This window comes from Microplitis mediator, chromosome 5 (assembly GCF_029852145.1).
Source record: "Microplitis mediator isolate UGA2020A chromosome 5, iyMicMedi2.1, whole genome shotgun sequence".
NCBI classification, from domain to species: Eukaryota; Metazoa; Arthropoda; class Insecta; order Hymenoptera; family Braconidae; genus Microplitis; species Microplitis mediator.
Window position 1 is genome coordinate 17,555,526 of NC_079973.1, and position 20,931 is coordinate 17,576,456.

At 31.7% G+C, this 20,931-nt stretch overlaps 2 protein-coding genes across 3 annotated transcripts in view; both read right to left on the bottom strand.

The window, feature by feature from the left end:
- LOC130669047 (uncharacterized) overlaps positions 1 to 20,931 on the bottom strand; it is a 198,901-nt gene that overhangs the window by 79,583 nt on the left and 98,387 nt on the right. The window lies entirely within an intron of this gene.
- Positions 12,511 to 15,148, bottom strand: LOC130667337 (uncharacterized). The gene is made up of 3 exons (XM_057468849.1): positions 15,075 to 15,148; positions 13,606 to 14,915; positions 12,511 to 12,569 (listed from the first exon to the last, which is right to left on the bottom strand). Exons 1-3 carry the CDS (start codon positions 15,146 to 15,148, stop codon positions 12,511 to 12,513), a joined length of 1,443 nt encoding a protein of 480 aa, XP_057324832.1.

A 20,931-nucleotide genomic window follows, 5' to 3' on the forward strand; every position in this document is an offset into this window, starting at 1 on the left:
GTTATTGCAATGAAGTGAAGAGAATAATAACATAATAAACAATTAAAAAAAAAAATGCGTAACCTATAGCAGGATGTAACAGGGAATTTTTTAATCAAATTAATTATTTTGTTTGAATTTTTATTCAACTGCGCTCTCGGCCCACGCATTACCATTGCCCTCACGCCGTCAAATAAATCAATACTGGGACTGTTATTGATTGGTTAAAATCTTTCGGCCGTGTGACAAACGGGTACCATGAGAGGCCCCGAGTCCCGCCTGTTATAGGTTGACAATAAATCTTATAAAGAAGTATACGGTACTAACATCGTCCGAGAATGGGGACTTCGCTGCTTCGAAGCTACTCAGAGTCGCAAGTTGTGACACTCACTGCCTGGTGCTGCTGGCGATCAGTCACCTTTAAGATCAGCCATACATTACACAAGTGTTTATAAGAGTGAGTCTTAAAACACGTTGCTGCTTGTGGTGAGTCGAAAGATGAATAAATCATCTTTAAAATATCGTCTTTGAAGCTGTGGCTGCAGTGGAAGCCAGTTTTTCAAATAATTAATACGCTGAGTCTAACAACCGCGTCTATGAATTCAACATTCTCCTGGTTGCTGAAATATCATTATATTCAGAAAAGCAAGATCTGCGTCACAAGCTAAGGAGTACGACGACGAGTCAAACACAACAGCAGAACGTTCAGTGGACATTTAATGGTGGAGGCGAGTCACCCACGTTTTAACAGGAAATTTTGGTAATACAAAACGGTTCAGTTTTATTGTTAAAAAGGAGAAATTTAAGTTTACAGTATAAATTTTATTAGAAAGTTTTGGTTATCGGAAAATTTGATAATTAAGTTATTCAGGGTAAAATATAAATGATAAAAGAAATAGTGAATTTTACGGCGAAGTTTCGAGAGCGTTCGGTCACCATTTTGTTTAAGTATCTGGGTTCGCCTTTGTTAGATAGCGTCGTATTTATTAATTAATCAGTTGAGTCTAACGACCACTGGTTAATTAATTAATAATTAATAATTTGGAATTTAGAAATATTTTGATTTAGCAGGTATCCTTTTAGAGATACTGAGTCCCACAGACCGTTCTCTAGAAGGTGCTGAAATTTAGTTGGTAGCGTCTTATTGAACATTGTGACCTTGGTGCTGAGTCTTACTGACCGCATCACTGGAAAGTTTATTTATATAAAATTTATTAGGTTAAATAATAATTAAAATAAAATTCAGGTTTGGAAAGTCAACCCAGAACTTTCGACATTGAAAAATTATAATTGCGGACAGAATGTGTGTGTGTGATTTAGAATAGATTTTACCTCGCCAGCAAATTATTTAGAATAAAGGAAGTGATAATTGTTATTATAATTTGAGAAATTTATATTAAACTGAAAACTAATTAAATTTTAAAACACGTTAACATTGTCGGGAAATTTAAAGATTTATTATTGTTAAAAATATTTAATATTAAATAAGAGAACATATTTGTTGACACATAAGTTTTATAAATAAATTTGGATACATTTTGCTAAATACTGTTTATTAAATTAATTAACTAAATCGACTAATGATGTTGAGTCTGACGACCACTCCTTAAGGGATTAAATTTATTTAATATTAGAACCTAACTCTGCAGCTGTGTGGTCCAGCCTCGATAAGGAGACTTCCGGACTCATCCTTGAGATTTCTTTTATTTTCTGCTCTGTTTGCTTTGCACACGATACTGAGAGATCGTGCAATTTTACTCTCAGTGGCGCATTAAGAAATTTTAAGTTCAAAAGGTGTCCAAATTGTGACCTCGTATGCCTCGTCGTCAAGACCACGGAAGTCGAGAGGTACCCGGTTATAAGGAAATTGATTTGACAAGAAAAATAATAATAATGCGTGCCGCAATTTCAGCTTGCCCATGAACATGTTTGGCCCGAAGCCAATTTTTTAAATATAGTGGAAGCTAAACTTACAATTAACTTTCTCAATGACCCAATTTATAGATAAATTGTGAAAAATATAGATAGCCCGAACTGGGAATCAAACCCAGTCATGTGTGGGATAATGTGTGGGTCACTGTGTAGGATAATATGTGGCTGAATGTGTGGCTGAGTGTGTGGGATAATGTGTTGCTGAATGTGTGGGATAATGTGTAGCTGAATCTGTGGGATAATGTGTAGGATAATGTGTGGGATAGTGTGTGGCTGAGTGTGTAGGATAATGTGTTGCTGAATGTGTGGGATAATGTGCGGCTGAATGTGTGAGATAGTGTGTGGCTGAATCTGTGGCTGAGTGTGTCGGATAATGTGTGGCCGAATGTGTGGCTGAATGTGTGGGTCAATTGTCTATCTGCTTAAATTATTATTTAATTGACAAATATTTTTGTTTCTCTAACGTCGAATAGTGAGTTACAAATAGTCAGTCAAAAATCTACACAGGCAAGTTCGAATTTCAATACGGACCGGAAAATCGTGACCCAGCCCGCAACTGGTCAAATATTTATACACGAGCATGGGAAAATCTACACGGCTAAGCTGGAATTCCAGCATAGGCCTTAACAAATATAACCGAGTACTCGATGGGCCGTCTACTGACATGTAGTCACCCAAACATGTACATGGGCAAGCTGAAATTGCGGCACGCATTATTATTTTTCTTGTCAAATCAATTTTCTACTACTTGGTTACGAATTTTTCTTTTTTAATTGTTTTGATGTTATTTCTCTCTTCACTTCATTGCAATAACAAAAAAAATATCAAATTTATAATAGTCAATCAGAAATATTGGCTACGCCTATCATTTTTCTCTGTCTTTTAACGAAATTAAATTCCTGGCCAATGATATATATATTGACATATAATCATTGATCATATATGACTATATATAAGTATACGAAACTTTACCTGGTATTGTTATAAAGTTATATATAACTTTATATAAAATCACATCAATTGTTGTCAAATTCTTATAAGATCATATGAATCCTTACAAGGATTTTATAAGATTATGTAAGCTTTCATATAATCACATATGTTTATATATGATTCTGTAAGAACTTTTTCTTGGGCTTATATAAAATCACATCAGTTTTTATAAAGTCCTCATAAGGGTATATTAATTCTTATAAGAACTTTACAAGATCATATAAGCTTTTATGTAATCGTATATAATTTCCATATATTTCTTACATGATCATATATAAATTGTACATGAACATATATGTTTATATATGATCATATAAAATCTTTCTTTCCCGGGCCTATTTACGATTTTACAGAAAAATTGATTGCGAAAAATATCTGGATTGAATGATTCATAATTTCAGTGAAATCAGAAGTTGTATAATCAATTTCGTATGTAAGAATACGTTTACTTGATTTCAAGTGTAGTTGCTTTAATTTTTTTCTATACTCTTCTAATATCATAAAAAGAAAAAGATTCAACGTATTTGAGTCCCTGAAAACTTAGTAACTCCTTAAGTACCCCGTTTTGCGCCCCAATATTTATACAAAGAGTACGTCGGTTATTGCATCACGGATTTTTTCTATCTTTATCAGTTATTTTTTGGTGTCATAATAAATATACTATTTACACCAACGCGATCACATACGTGGGACAGCGCAGTGGATAGCATCAAAGACTTTGAATCGGAAGGATGCAGGTTCGAGCCTAGCAGTCTCCGAGATTTTTCCATTAATTAAATCCATGTTAACTTCCTCTAAGTAATGTTCCTAATACATTAAAATCACATTTCGGCTCAAATTGAAATTTTCTTTCCCAATTTAATATTTTTTTAATAGGGATGCGCTAGTGGGATCTCTTGGAGATTTCTATATTGGGACATAGCTAGGACTGCCCAATAAGAACCCAATACACGGAGAGAAAAATATCGTCAGAATGACTATCCAATGTATCCTCAAATTACGTATCGTCAGAATAACGATTCGTATACCTAATTTAAGAATACTCACATGTTAATTTAACAATCTATAGTATCGTTAATTTAAAGATATGCATTTAGGTTAGGATGAGTATTCATTCATTTAATTTAAAAATACGACAAATAGCCTTTGTAACGATATGTAGTTTCGTTGATATAGGTATCTGTATCGCCAGCGTGAGAATCCGTATAGCTGAATTGGCTATACGTTTCATCGTTCTTGGTTGCTGGATGCCTAAATACAGAGTTTGCGCAATAGTCATGTGAGCGATTCATAAAATGCCTAAAATAAGGATACGGGTCGTCATTTTGACGATCCACTGTGAGGATACTCTGTATAGCTGAATTGGCTATACGGCGTATCGTTAAGTAAGTTGAGTATACAGCGAATGAACGGAAAAAAAATTTTTGTGACCACAAAAGATAACTTACGGTAAGAAAATTCTGCCTTAATATACGGATAACGAAGTATTCGTTGGGATTAAAATGTTTTTGTAATGCTAGCATCTTCTTCGCTGGGTCAAGCACTGGTTTGTAACTGTAACAAAACTGTTGTGTTTCAATAAAACAACTGATTTGTTGAAGTAACAGAATGAATTTGTAGCATTAACAAAAATTTTGTAATCATAAGCTAAGATTACTTACGGTAGCAAATGCCGGCTTTAAAATACGACGATGTTATTATAATAAACATCATGTGTTCTCATAACAAATCGACTTCTTAATTACGACACAAATTCATTTGATACTATAACAAATTCATTTGTTACTATAACAAATTCATTTGTTACCGTAAGCTAATCATGTTTGTCATTATAACAAAATCTTTCATAATCCCGTCTTTTGTCATCAGGACGAAATTTGTTTTTTCCGTGTAGCCAGAATGGCAATACGTATACTCACTCTGACGATATTTTTCTCTCCGTGTAGGTTTTTGCGTTACATCCCTATGTGCGGTCCCTATAGGGCAACCCCATAAGGACCCAATAGGTCTCACATAAAAATTTCTAGTCGGGATGAGCATTTGTTATTTCAATGTCAAATCTATTCATTAACTCAACAATATTTTGTGCTATTGCATCACGAAGATTGAATTAGTTATTAAACGTTGAAATTTCATCTCTCCATGAATTGTAAAGTTTTAAATTTAATTTGATTATGCATTATTTGTATTTTTATTATTAAAATATATATTCTATAATATGGCTACAAATAAAGTTTAAGAATAAAATCCAGTATACGTTAGAGCTTTATATCGTCACAGTGAATAAAATAAAATGAACAAAGTTATTGAAAAGACGAACTAGCAACAGTGAAACTCATTATTCAAAAAGTTAGCTTACAATTCATTCACGAATAACAAGATGGTTATGATTGACTCAATACAGTCGTATCTGGAAATGCAGTAAAAATCAAGTTTACGCCTCCTAAATCGAAAAGTTCGACTACTAAAATATCAAGAACTATCATATTTTACAATTATGCACAATGTGATCGTGCATATTTCAAAATTTGAAATACGCATCCCTAGCGGATCCGAATTACGGTAAATACAGTGATTTACCGTAATTTACCGTAATTTGCCGTAATTTACGGCATCTAGCAGAATTACCGTAAGTTACGGCAATTTACCGTAAATTACGGTAATCTACGGCAAATTACGGTAAATTGCCGTAATGTACGGCGAAATGCCGCAAATTTACAGCAAATTTGCGGTGAAGCTGCGGTAAATTTGCGGCAATGTTGCGGTGAAAGTACGGTAGTTTACGGTAAAAATGCCGCATTTTCGCCGTAAAGTTGTGGTAACAGTGCAGTACTTTACCGTAGAAGTTTTGTTAAATTGCGGTATTTCACCATATAATTGCGGTAAATTTGCTGTATTTTACTGTAATGTGAAGCTTTTCACTGGAATGTCTGTTGATAATCGGATATTTGACTGTAAACAACTGTCTTTACTTGACATTTCGGTACCGTGTCTTTAAGATTTGGTATTGTGTAGTGCTGGATATTATTCAAATCGTAAAGAAATCTGTTCTCATCAGTGTTGACCGAACTTCCAAATTGTAGATCTACATTGATATCATTACAAGTATTCAGATAACTTAGATTTTCTCACATTAAAGGTATAGATTAGAATCTACAATTTAATAATTTTTTTAATTTTTCGATCTACTTTGATTTTTTCTAATAAATGTAAAAAATTAATAATTTGATCTACATTCATCAATATAGAATGCCGTATTTTTATTCCAGTATATTTACGCTATTTTTCCCGTAGTATGATCTTATTTTGCGGTGTTAGTTAAAATACGAGAGTGGATTTCGAAGTGTCAGGACCCGTACTGGTTTGCCAGAAGTTTATTCGTTTTTTGCACGCCTCATATCACGAAGCGTTTGAGGTAGTGCTCTACTCTCAACACGTCAAGATCAAGCAATGTTTTAGATTTTATTTTCTTCGTTCAATTTATCAAAACCCTAGCAGATCCGAATTACGGTAAATTACAGCAATTTACCGTAAATTACCGCAACTTACCGTAATTTCGCCGAAAGTCTACGGTAATTTACCGTAAATGACCGTAAATTGCGGTAAATTACCGTAGATTTTCGGCGAAATTACGGTAAGTTGCGGTAATTTACGGTAAATTGCTGTAATTTACCGTAATTCGAATCTGCTAGGGATGTTATAGAGTTGTTTTTGGCGTCTGGAGTGAAAGCTGATGGATGGAAGTGTCATCAAATATATGACACAATGTTGTAATATTAACATTAACAAAAAAGATATTTTCGATAAATATAGTACATTTTTCATTTCGAGATAGCATTGTATATTAATTTTGTAACACCTGAACTATTATTTTTTTACAGTGTAGTAGAATTCACAAAAAATCTAATAAATTAATTTTTTTCTGTATTTTAATAGAAATTTTGAAAAACGTTGAAAACTTTTTTTTCAAATTCTAATTGATGGCTTTATTTCAAGATTGATTTTTTTTCAATTTGTTAAATGATTTTGAATTGCAAGTACGAAAAATGTTGTTACGAAATCATTTAACCGGAAATAAATTTTTAAAAAAGTTATTTTGAATCAAAATGGATGGAATTTTTTTCAACCGCGAAAAAAATTAATGATTTAATCATTATGTCGTCATCAATTTGAACATCAAAGATGTAATAATAAAAATTGGCCATGTAATGATGTCTTTTTATCGGTTCAACAATGTCACATACATGATGAAAAATGACAGTTACAAAGAGGACGAATGACATATACGAAACGTGTGTCTCATAAACCGCAAAAAGTATTGGGACTCTGGCTACACACAGCGAAATAATTGAGGTTCCATTAGGCAGTCATAAAACGAATGAAGAGGAAGATAAAAAAGCTGAAGAAAATAAAATAATAACAAAAGTGAGGTTTAAGAGAGGAAGGGAAAAAGCAAACACGAAATGAGGATAAAGAATTATCTTGGATGATTTGAAGGTTACAAAAATTGGCGGTACGTGTTTATCGATGGTATTAGTGTGGGTCAATACACTTCAAATGTTACAAGTCTTGAACATTAAGATATCATAGATGTCAGTTATAAATCAGTAAATGCAATAATCGGGAATAAAATGCAGACGAGTGTATTCCATATTGGGAGAAAGACTTGTAAATAAAACTTTGTATGTAACCACAAATAATGTGACATTTACTGTTATGGATTTTGCTGGACACTTTTGTTACCATTGACAATGAAGAAAAAATTAGATGTGATGAATATTTCTAGTAAATTATTTGGTAATAACTTACGTAGGAGACCTGAAAAAATATTGAACTGATCCTCCAAGATTGTAGAAAAATTGAATTTTTATAAGCATTTAATGAAAATAAAACAAAAAAATTAGTATAGTTCTCTTTTTTCTATACAATCTATGTTATTTAAATTTTATAATGAACAATATTTTTTCTCTTCGTTTAAAAATTGATGTATATATATCGCGTCACTAATTCCAAAAAGACTTACATTGTTATATACCTTTTTGGCTTGAGTCATTAAGTTTAAAGCCGAAAGGGCGTATAACTTTTTTTTTATTTTTAATCATATTGTAGACTTATTTTATAGTTAAAAATCGAAACAAAAATTCTGAAGACCAAACGGGCGTATACTATAAGCTATATATATTAGTAGTAAGCTATATATATATATAATGAAATCCCTATATCACGTGAACGAAGTACTTGAGCCACTTAAATAAGAAGACCCTTTTTTGTAGAGTATCAAATTTCTTATAAAATCGTTACACGGAAAGAAATCTTCTTTAAAAATTATCGTTAAATTTACTGTAATCGTGGAACATAATGTGACACTTATATTTATTACCATTTTTTAAATAAAAATTACGAAAAAATGTATTTATTTTGTGGTAGACTTCATAAAATTTACCGAAAACCGAATAAAATTTACAGTAGACTACGGTAAAATTTGTTGAAAAAAGTTAAAAATTATCTCACTTACCGACAAATGATTAGGTCATGCCAGTCGTCCAACGATTACAGTGAATTTAACGGTAATTTTTGAAGAAAATTTCTTTCCGTGTATCTGCATTTTTCCTTTAAATTTCGGTATTGAGTCAATATCAACTAAAAACCTAAATTATTATTTAAAAAATGATTTTCAGAACCAATACAGAAAAAACAATTAGAGTCTGAGTAAAATCATTAAGACGATTTTTGAAGAGAAATTAAATTACCTACAAAATGCCGCAAACAACCACCTGATGACTTAAAAAGCGGCTGAGCTATAGAAAATTGAAAAAAAAAACTTTCCTATGTATTCCTATAAGTAGGAAAACTTCAAAATAGAATGTAAAGTGTACTAAAAATTAAAATTAAAGGCTGAAACTTGACTGAATTTTTTTTTCAATGTCTATAACAATATTTTGAAGTGGGAGTGAAAAAAAATAGTCGTTCCAAATGGACTACCCTAATATTTATATGATAAATAAAAACTATTGCGTTATTTCACGTTAGCTCTAAAGCCATTAGTCATTATATGAATAAAAATAATATTTTATATATTTTAAACAATTTTTTTTCAACTAAATATTTATCTATGGAAATGAAAAAAAAAGCAAAAGTAATAGTGAAAAAATTGCATCATACCGTGAAGCTAGAAGAAAAAATATGAAAGTCAAATCTCAAATTAAATTTGATCGATATCTGATAAAATAAATAACGAAAGAAATAAGTTAAATAATAACAGTTGTTTATAAATCAACTATTGGAAAATATTAGGTAGTATAATAAACACATTTGCTTCCAGAAACATATTTATATTTCATACGTGATGATAACTTGCTCTGTCAAAGGTGAAAATTGCCTTTGAAGCTTCTCAATATTTTCAGGCACTCGATATCATATAATATATACAATAATAAATGCATACACGCCTTGAGATAAACAGGTAAATGTGTGTGAATATCTATATGTATGTATATATACTAAATCCAAATATATATTTCAAGTTAATAATAGTTACACACAAACTCTCTTTACATGATGAGTGGGTATGGGAAAATTATTATGGCCGTTGGGTATATTATACAGGGAAATCGTTACATTGAGTCTGCAAGGAGAAATCTCTTCTGGAAGTGTATATAAAATCTATGTCTACATATTAATGTAAACCATTATTCTAACTCAAACTATGTCCGTTTTACTTTGCATATTTCACATACTATAAAATCTATCATCACTAATATAGCTATGAATATAAATAAAATATATTTTTAAAAATAAATTCTACTGTATTCCCTCATAAACTTTTGAAATAAATTTAATAAGTAAAGAGATTAATAAATATCTATCAACGTGACATACTTTAATATAGGACGATCGATAGTAACTTGAAAAAACATACTTTTTTTTTAATATGAAAAATTCATACTTTGACATAAATAGAGAAAATTTAATTTATTTATTAAATTTTAATCTTTCGAAAAATTCTATCAGCTATCGAAAGCTCGATCCAATCTATTGAATTATTTTCTGCAACATAACAGTGACGTGTAAACATTTTATTCGGCAGTCTACTTGTGACGTTATGGAAGTTTTATAAAACTAAACTAACATTTAAAATAAGTCCCCTCATGTAGATTAGCTCGCCGGTTCCAGGGTTTAGGTGAGGGTCGCGTAACTCAGGCAATTTCCTATTTATTTCGACTTAAAATATAAGGTAATCGTGCGGACGAATCGACAGATAAATAACGAATATATTCGGATAAAGTATGATTTTTATTTATAATATTCGGTAAATAAACCATTTTCAATCTTTCTGTAATTTACAGTTAAACAGAAGCAAAACGTTGTTACCATCTCTTAAACTCGGTAACAATATAATAACTTGTCAAAAAAGCTGGGCATCGGTTGACCCTGTGGGCCAGCCCCAAAACTTCCCGCTGTTTTCGAGCTCAAGGAGCTTGAAAACATTACTGTGAATATATTTTCGAGCTTTTCGAGCTCAAAAATGCAATTACCTAGGATTATTTTTTATGAGCTTTTCAAGCTCTACCAAGTTCAGTATTTTGCTTAAGTTTTACAAGTTAAGAATCGAAAATTATTAATGAAAAAGCGGTTTTCAAATTTTTATTCTCGATTATGTTTAATGAAATAAATATATCGAGGCAGAAATCAATGTCAGTGATCGAAATCAAGATTTGAGTGAGTTTTGACTTAGGTCAGAGCAATAATATATGAAATATCCGAGAAACATATTAAAAACTAGGTTTTCTTAATTTTTTGCTGATAATATGATTTAAACTGAAAAACAAGTTAGATGACATTCTATGATGATCGAAAGAGACTATAAAGAGGAATAGTTGGTATGATTTCAGACACATTTAGTACATTATATTTTGATTTATCCGGAAAAAATCACGCTTTATGTTATTTTTTCAACTTTTCAGCGCCGACATCTTTTGAACTAATGAACCGATTTTAAAGTTTGAGGTAGCAATCGGCGCGTTTTCTCGAATTCTAGAGCTGATATAATTTTGGAATCGGTCCGTTTTGCCGTTTTGAAGATATTCGCAAAAACCCGTTTTTCAATATTTCTTTCTCCAACGATATCTCTTGAACAAATTAACCGATTGAGATGGTTAAGGCGGCGATCGATGCGTTTTATACAGTTCTAGAGCGGATAAGATTTTGGAATTGATCGTTTAACTCGTTTCTGAGAAATCAATAGAACACTAAAAAAAAAATTTATTTTTTTCGTAATTCGCCAATATTTTCGAGACTACATGATCAAATTTTCAGGAAAGTTGACGACCATCAAGCTCTTTCGATTGCCACCTTAACCATCTGAATCAGTTCATTAGTTAAAAAGTTACAAAGAGTTTACACACACACACACACACACACACACACACACACACACACACACACACACACACACACACACACACACACACACACACACACACACACACACACACACAAACACACACACACACACACACACACACACACACACACACACACAAATACACACACATACACTCGGACATCATTCTGATAATAGTCAGAATAGCTTCCTAGGACCTCAAAACGTCGACATCTGATGAAAACTCGATTTTCGAAAATCGGGGTGAAAACAATAACTTCCCGAATTTTTCGAAAATCATCGATTTTCTTAGCGGGAAGTTAATAAAAATACGTAAAATAATATTTAAAATAGTATATACGGTATGACGAGACGAGTTTTTAACTTTCCGCTGAGAAAATCGATGATTTTCACAAAATTCGGGAAGTTATTGGTTTCACCCCGATTTTCAAAAATCGGGTTTTCATCATGTGTCGATGTTTGAAGGTGCTAAGATGCTATTCTGAAATTTTTAGAGCGATGTCTGTATGTATGTATGTATGTGTGTGTGTGTGTGTGTGTGTGTGTGTGTGTGTGTGTGTGTGTGTGTGTGTGTGTGTGTGTGTGTGTGTGTGTGTGTGTGTGTGTGTGTGTGTGTGTGTGTGAGTGTGTGTCTCATATCTTTTTGATGAATGAACCGATTTAGATGGTTTTTGCGGCTTTCGACAGATAAATTCAGAACTTAGATTTTTAACAAAAGTTTAGACCATTTAGTCAAATAGACTCTGAGATATTTAAGAAATACGAAAAAAAAAAATTTTTTTTTTTTCGTTTTTTTGGATATTTTGAAAACTGTCGAATCGATCAATTCCAAAATCTAATCAGCCCTAGAACTCGATAAAAGCTTTTGATTGCGACCAAGAACGTCTCAATCAGATAATCCGTTCAAAAGATATCGTCGACGAAAGAAATAGTAGAAAACCGTTTGTTGCAAATATCGTCGAAACGACTAAACCAATCATTCACAAAATCTAATCAGCTCTAGAACTTGATAAAAGGCGTCGATTGCCGCCTCAACCATCAAAATCGGTTAATTCGTTCGCGAGATATCGTGGGAAAAAGAAATGCTAAAAAATGGTTTTTATAAAACAATGGCATACAAAAGTATTTTCAAGCTCGAAGAGCTCGAAAATGGATTTACAATAATACTAAAAATGTCCACAGGAATTCAGGACAAATAAAATTCAAACCATTATTTGATCTTTGTTGAACGTTTCGTCCTTTATTTGGACTTCATCAGCAACTAAATTTAAAACATAAATAATTATAACCTTTCTTTACAAAATAAAACACATAACAAATATAGCCATACCTTAATCCTTATGGTTTATAATCTATTATATGTTATTATATAAAACGTAAGAAGCATTGGTAAAATTGTTATAATGAATCTATTATCAATTAACATTCTTATTTTGAACATAAACAAACACGTTATTTAACAAATATTACTAAATGTATCAACATCTAATTTGCTGTAATACTGCTGTACTCTTAGATAGTGTATAATAACTAAGTTACAAACTAATACTACAGTGCCATCTATGGTCTTTATGTCAACTAAATTCTCGCAGAAACATTTAAAATATCATTATAAATACTGCTTAGATTATTTGTGTCTGTTCTTAGATTCACTGTATTATTTCTTTTAATATAAATCATTTCGCTAATATTTCTCTTGTACCAATTGTCTTCTATATCTAAAACCGTTGCCATGTCAAATTTAAAGTTATGCCCAGTCTCGAAATGATGATCAGCAAGTGCAGTGGAGTTTGTTTTGAGTATATTAATCGGCTTGCAATCATTCTTATGTTGATCCAGTCTTTTCTTGAGTTTTTGTTTAGTTTGTCCCACGTATGACTTGTTACATTCACATGGTATCTTATATATAATCTCGGACTGATCTCCTTTATCAACTTTATCTTTTAGTCTTGAGTAAATTGAATTAATTTTGACTAAGTTGTAAAACACCAGTTGGATGTTAGTCTTATCAAAACATTTGTTAATCTGGTTAGATATTGGGTTAATAAATGGGAATCTAATAAACTTTTTTACTTGTAATTTCTGATCCGGTATGTTTTTATCTTTATTGTAGTTATTGAAGATACTGTGAATTAGTCCTGACAGATAGTTATTTTTCTTTAACAAACTTTCAACTTTTAGTAAGTTATCTTTGTGAAATTGTTCACTGCTCAACTTTAATGATCTATATACAAAACCTTTAATTATACTAATCTTTTGACTCAGAGGGTAGTTAGAATAATAATTTAAGCATCTACCAGAGCTAGTTGGTTTAATGTACCAGTCAGTCAATAATGAACCATCATCTTTCCTTATTACCACCACATCCAAAAATGGTAACCTATTCTCTTTCTCAATTTCCATGGTAAACTGAATTTTTTTATTTACACTATTAAAGATGTCTAAAATTGAGTCCACTTTATCTTCTGGAATAGATAAGATAGTATCGTCGACATAAACCTTCAAAAAAGGGACTGGAAAAGGTAGAAGCTTCATTATCCTTTTAAGTATGTGATCCATTACTATGTTGGCTAATATTGGGCTAGCTGGGTTGCCCATGCTGGAACCGTCAAGCTGTTGGTAACAAGTTCCATTGAATTGTAGATAGCTCGAATCAAAACAAAATTGTATTACTTCCAACAACATGTCTTTTGGTATTTTTATTAATCCTGCTAGTTCGTGCCAGTCCTCATTTATTATGTCTTTCACAAGTTGTTTAGAGATGTTAGTGAAAAGCGCCACTACATCCAGTGACACTAAAACATAATCTTTTGGTAATTTAACCTCTTTTATAAACTTCACGAACTCAAAAGAATTTTTTATAGAGAATACAAATTTTGATGCTAAAGATGTTGATAATATTTGATGTAGAAATCTAGCTATTTTGTAACATGGAGATTTTATTGAGCTCACTACAGGTCTCATAACACACCCTGGTTTGTGAGTTTTTCTCAATCCATAAAGTTTCGGTGACACTGAATTGTAGCTTTTGAATTCTTTCTCAAGACCTTCTGAGATAATTAAATTTCTTTTTAATTTAGCCACTAAATCATTAGCCATTTTCTCATATTTACTAGTTGGATCCTTATTAAGATGTAAATATGTATCCTTGTCTTCTAATAATTTATACATTTCTTTTAGATACTCTTCCTCATACATAATTACAGTATTACCATCTTTATCCGATCTCGTTATAATTAAATCTGAGTGTTCTTTCAAGAAGTATTTCGTTGTCTTAAAATCTGTTGTAATTCTCGTACTCTGCTTCCTACGATTCCTCCTGTAATAGTTAGAAATCAAATACACTGCTTTAGATCTTATGTTATTTTGTTCTTCTTTCACTGTTTTTAAATCACTACCAGCTATATCTACAAATCTTAAACCATTTTCCAGATCTTTAATCAACACTCCTACTGGAACTTGTCTAGGGGTTAAAGGAATACCAAAACCTGGTTCTAAATTCAATATACTTTCCACTTCCTTCGGTAGTTGCACATCTGTGAAGTTTAAGACACATGTGTTCGACCTTCTTTCCTTACTACTCTGCTGAGACCCAACATTACATAACCTTTCAAATTTTTTAATATTACTATGTTTAATAATTTTAAATTTTGATACAAAATTTTTATTAAAATAAGTATTACACCTCTTAAAATCCACAACCGAGAGAACTTCTCTCAATGATTCTTTCGTTCGACTAATATTCGATTTTAATTTGTCAACTGACCAAGCTGTTATTTTGATCTCAACATTGAGAATTTTAGCCTTAAGAGATGTTATTATTTTCTCTGTTTCTTTCATATATGGATGATTCTCCGATTGTAGAGAGTACAGACATTTTAGATTGTTGATAATATGATCATTATAACAATTTTACCAATGCTTCTTACGTTTTATATAATAACATATAATAGATTATAAACCATAAGGATTAAGGTATGGCTATATTTGTTATGTGTTTTATTTTGTAAAGAAAGGTTATAATTATTTATGTTTTAAATTTAGTTGCTGATGAAGTCCAAATAAAGGACGAAACGTTCAACAAAGATCAAATAATGGTTTGAATTTTATTTGTCCTGAATTCCTGTGAACATTTTTAGTATTATATCATTTTACTGGACGTAATTAAATTACTTATATTTACAATAATGTTTTCGAGCTCAAGGAGCTCGAAAACAGCGGGAAGTTTTGAGGCTCGCCCGCAGGGTTAACCGATAGACCGATTTTTTTCCCATCTATACTCCCCTCGTAACAGATTTGCTCGCGGTACCGATTCTACGGATGCCACCGAATAACCTCCGCGCCACCCCAATTACCAACCGGGAGATGCCCGTGTTGTATAAAAGTCCGAGACTCGTCTTCTCTAAGAGTAATACCCCAAATTTCAGAGTCTCGCCCTAGATCGCACGGAGAAGGTAATACGCTTCTCCACGTGCAAATCAGCCTAAATTTGTGTCACTAAATCGCGATAGGGTCTCTACACCGACCTACAATCGTATTATAACGACGTGGTTCAAATATAAAAGAGCTAATACCTAGGCCTATGTGTTCTGCAGCTTGATCCGGAGATACTCAGACCGAGAGCTGGATTGGTTTAGCGGTGCTGAGTAATCGTTTATTAGCATTCTAGTACAACTAATCAACTCGGAGAAACTCAGACGTCGCGGCGCCGCCTGGCGGCGAACCTCGAACTGCTCACCCTTCTCTCATGCTTATCCCTACTCCTTGCATACTCTTTCTCTGTTACTCGGCCTACGCGCTCGTCACATTTATCGATTTTTTACGTGCTCGTCACATACTGTTCTTTATCTTTAGTTCTTGACATAACTCATACAGTATTGTACTTTATGCTGTTACTTTAAGTAAGATAACCAGTACAGGCAAGTAAAATAAAGTCAAGTATTGAACGAAAGATGAGTTTTCGTGAGACATTGTAACTTAGCTTGTATGACAACTGCACAACTGAAATTGAGTTATGACCTTCAATATTTTGACATATATATACATATATACCATTTCTTTTATACCAATAAGACAATATATTTTTTATTTAATATAAAATATGTACCTTGGCTACAAAGACCTTTTAATAATAAAAAAAAAAAATTGTAAAAAAAGTAAATTATGAAAAGAATAATATTTATATAAAACTTTTTTCATCTTGATATTTAATAAAGTAATAAAAATTTGATATTTATAAATTTTTTTTTATTACTACATTGAGATTTTAATTCCGTGACTTATAAGCAAAAAAGACAATATACATTTAGCAGTAAAATACGTTTATTACATGAAATAGTTGGGATGTTTTTTACGTTATGAAAGGCACGGATATTACATTTTATGGAAATGGAATGCTCCAAGGCACAAAAGAGAAAAAAAAGCTTTGAACAAAAGCAAATTAAATTTGTTCCCGGCTTTTGATTTTACGGGCGAGACAATTTAACTTTAAAACTCATCAATGTATGATTTAAAATTTATAAATAATTAAACAATGTGGAAAAAAAAAATGCACTTTATTACGTTAGTAAGCATTCTTAAAATGATTAATCATATCATAAATAATTAAATACTTAAATGCTGCCTTGAAAGATAGATAAATCATAAATTAATAGTTGCACTGAGTATATTAAATTTAAAATAAATAATTATTATGTAATTTTGGTTTGTAAGAGTTTCATTAAAAGTATCGATATTGGATTTTAATGGGCACTTAAAAGTACTACTCTAGTTGTTGCAAAGAGTCTTAGAAATTAACGGTTTACTCTTCATAGTCGTGCTTGGACAAGCACAGAGCTTGACTATCGATCTCTACCCATCTGTGTTTCTCTTTCAGTTGCTCCCAATTACTCATTATCGACAGTTAATTAACGTACACGGAAAGAAAAACATGAGAATTTTTCCAATTTTACTTAGGAGAAATTCCCTTGTTGACACGGCAAATTTTACTTTATCATCACGGGAAATTTTAGTATGGAATAATGAGAATATAACCATATTTTATATGAATTTTCCACATATATGATAGAAATATCTTCCATATTGCCATTGGAAAAATTCCTCTGTTAACATTGCTGAAATTCCTTTATTGACATGGGTACTTTTACTATGTTAGTATAGGAATTTTTCCCATGTTACCGAAGCAATTCCTTCTATATTGACATGGAAATTTTTCTGATGTTGACAAAGAAAAAATTCCTCTGTTAACATGGTAAATATTCCTATGTTGACATAGTAAAAATATTCATGTTGGCATGGGAAAAATTTCCATGTCATCATAGGAAAAATTGTTATGTTGCCTGGGAAAAGTCCACAAGAAGGTAAAACCACTAGAATATCAAATATTTTGGTTATTCTTATCATTTAGGCCTCAAAGCGATAAAATAGGGATGTGTGAAGGTTTCAAGATTTACGGAAATAGAATTTCAAAGTTCCCGAAAAAATTTTGTGTTATTTAATTAAAATTTTTTTGTAGCACTTACCAATGAACAAATGTTTTTATAAATTCGATCAATATAAACAAATACGTAAAAATCAATGACATGGTGTTTCCGACAGTAGGGGGTGGAGAGGGGGGGGCAAAATGGGCCCCCCAAATTTTTAACATGAAAAAAGATTGAGGCGTGGGGAGGGGCGAAATGGGACACTGAGGCAAAATGGTCCCTCAAAAATTTTTTACATGACAAGTGTTGGGGAGGGGGTAAAATGAGCTGCCTAGCCTTTAAGAACCTACGACTATCTTTAAGCCAAACGGGTTCCTAAAATTTTTTTAACAGAAATGATTAAAGAATTCTGATAAGGGGTTTGTTGAAGGGGGTTGTATTTAAAACATTATGTGTTTTTGCGCGAAAATTCAATTTTTTCGAATTAATCGAATAGTAATTCAACAGAAAACATTGAATTAAGTTATTTTAAGGTCCAAATATTCACTATCAACTCTTTTTTATACTAAATATATAGCAAAAAGTTTCAAAATATAACACGAGCGAGAAACATACATTGAGTTTTGTTGGGGGCCCGTTTTTCTCAAGTTTTCCGGATTTTTTAATTTTGATAGGCACAGCACATGAATACCAAGACTCAGCAGCAGAAAAAAAAGTGAATCAAGCTAAAAAACTCACATTATAAAATTTTTTTGAGGTGGGCCTATTTTGCCCCACATTTTTTTATTTTTTATTCTTGATGGTCAGAACAACTTAGCATCAAATACTTAGCAAGGGAGTAAAAAAAAGTAAACCAAGTAAAAAAATTGGTCTGTCAGTTGACCCCGCGGGCCAGCTCCAAAACTTCCCGCTGTTTTTGAGCTCAAAAACCTCGAAAACATTAGTGTGAATACATTTTCAAGCTCTTCGAGCTCGAAAATACGTTTGTATGCTGTTGTTTTCGAAAAGAAAAGTTTTTCACCATTTTTTCTCCAACGATATCTCTCAAACGAATAAACCGATTGAGACGGTTGAGGTGGCAATCGACGCGTTTTATCAAGTTCTAAAGCTGATCAAATTTTGAATTCGATTGATCGAGTCGTTTTTGAGATATTTCAGAAAAAATAAAAAAAAATTTTTTTTTTAATTCTTTCGACAACGGTTTCTCTTGAACGAATGAACCGATTTTGATGGTTGGGGTGGCATTCGACGCGGCTTATAAAGCTCTAGAGCCCAGTCCATTTTGGAATCCATCCATTGAGCCCATTAAAAGTTATCCAAAAAAAACACTTTTGAAAAAATTTTATTTTTGGAATATCTCTGAACGAGCCCTACCGATCAAGCTCAATTTTCTTACAGCTTCAAGATATTGACAAGCCGCGTCGAATGACACCTTAAAGTTCAAAATCGGTTCATCCGTTCAAAAAATACAGGTATTTACATACGTACGTACGTACGTACATGCATACATACATACACTCGGACATCATCGTGAAATTAGTCAGAATAGTTTCCTAGGACCTCAAAACGGCGACATCTGATGAAAATTCGATTTTCGAAAATCGGACCGAAACCAATAACTTCCCGAATTTTTGAAAATTTACAATTTTCTTAGCGGGAAGTTAAAAACTGAGGATTTGAAAATTTTTTTCTTAAAGGGCCCATTTTGCCCGCCCTTTTCATATATATAATCATCAATTCAACTAATTAATTTCGATTTACTGAATAAATTACGTAAAATACATCAGATTACAAATCTTCCATTTTTACATGCATGGGAATTTCTACTTTGTTCACATGGGAATAATTTCCATGTCAACATAGGAATTTTTCCCATGTTAACATAGGAATTTTTCCCATGTTAACATAGAAAAAATTCCCATGTTAACATTGGAATTGTTCCTATATTACATAGTTATATTTCCAATGTTGACATAGGAAAATTTACACTGTCAATATAGGAATAATACCTGTAACGAAGCAAAATTTACCATGTGACATAGTTACAATGCACATGTTGACATAGTAAAATTTACAATGCCAACAAAGGAATGTTCCCCAAGTAAAATTGGAAAAGTTCCCATTTTTTTCTCTTCGTGTATTCATTACCCCGTTTTTTTTAAAAATACTTGTTATACGAAAATAGTTTAGACTGAAAAAATAATCCATTTCTCATCTTATACTTTTAATACTTTTTCTTTATTTTCAACTATTATAAAAAATCGATCCTATTTCATTATAATTTTAATTACCCTTCCAAATAGCAAGACAAATTTTATTTACGATATCGAATTCTAATTAAAACATTATAAAAATACATATTTCTCCCTATGAGTATTTAATAAAGAAAAGAAAAAAAAATACTGATTATGCAATTTGTAAGCTCAATTATCTTTAATTAAAAAACTGTCAATTAAAAAATTGAATCAATCAGTACAACAATCTTCGCTATTATACTATGGAATTTATAATTATAGAAATGGTCCACGGAGATCGAATGGAATTTCTTCGTAATTCATAGATCCTGCTCAGGCCCGTTAATTGAAAATTCACTGTAGAATACAATTTCACTCGACCGGAAGGTCTATCTAGATATGTTAGGATTATCTTATAATATCTAATTTTTTTTATACTCATAAAAATTATAATTTAATTTAATAAAATGAAAGATTCATAACTTTGTAATAATATATTACAGAAAATTTTATTAACAAAAAATTTAACATCCATTTTACTAAATAAATGATAAATTGAAAGTGCATTTAATCATAAATGGCATAAGTAATTCCACGAAGGAATATCACAGTGACATATTAATTTCTGATGTTATAAGAGAGCCCAATAATTCCATTTTTTAATTAATGTAGAATCCAAAATTATTAATAATATTTTTTTTTTGAATTTAAGTTTTATTTTTAATCTTTATACCTCTACAGTATTATTTTTTTTTACTTCCTGCGAAGAAAATCGATGATTTTTAAAATTTCGGGAAGTTATTGTTTTCACCCGATTTGCGAAAATCGAGATTTCATCAGATGTCGACGTTTTAAGGTCCTAGGAAGCTATTCTATTTTCAGAATGATGTCCGAGTGTCTGTATGTGTGTATGTGTGTGTGTGTGTGTGTGTGTGTGTGTGTGTGTGTGTGTGTGTGTGTGTGTGTG

What these genes read in the sequence shown, in the direction of transcription:
- LOC130667337 (XM_057468849.1), bottom strand. Translation starts at nt 15,148, where the DNA reads ATGAAAGAAACAGAGAAAATAATAACATCTCTTAAGGCTAAAATTCTC. An exon ending in GAGATCAAAATAACAGCTTG is followed by an intron (nt 14,916 to 15,074) that starts GTCAGTTGACAA and finishes AAAATTTGAAAG; the next exon opens with GTTATGTAATGTTGGGTCTC. An exon ending in CATTAAACCAACTAGCTCTG is followed by an intron (nt 12,570 to 13,605) that starts GTAGATGCTTAA and finishes TTTTAAATTTAG; the next exon opens with TTGCTGATGAAGTCCAAATA.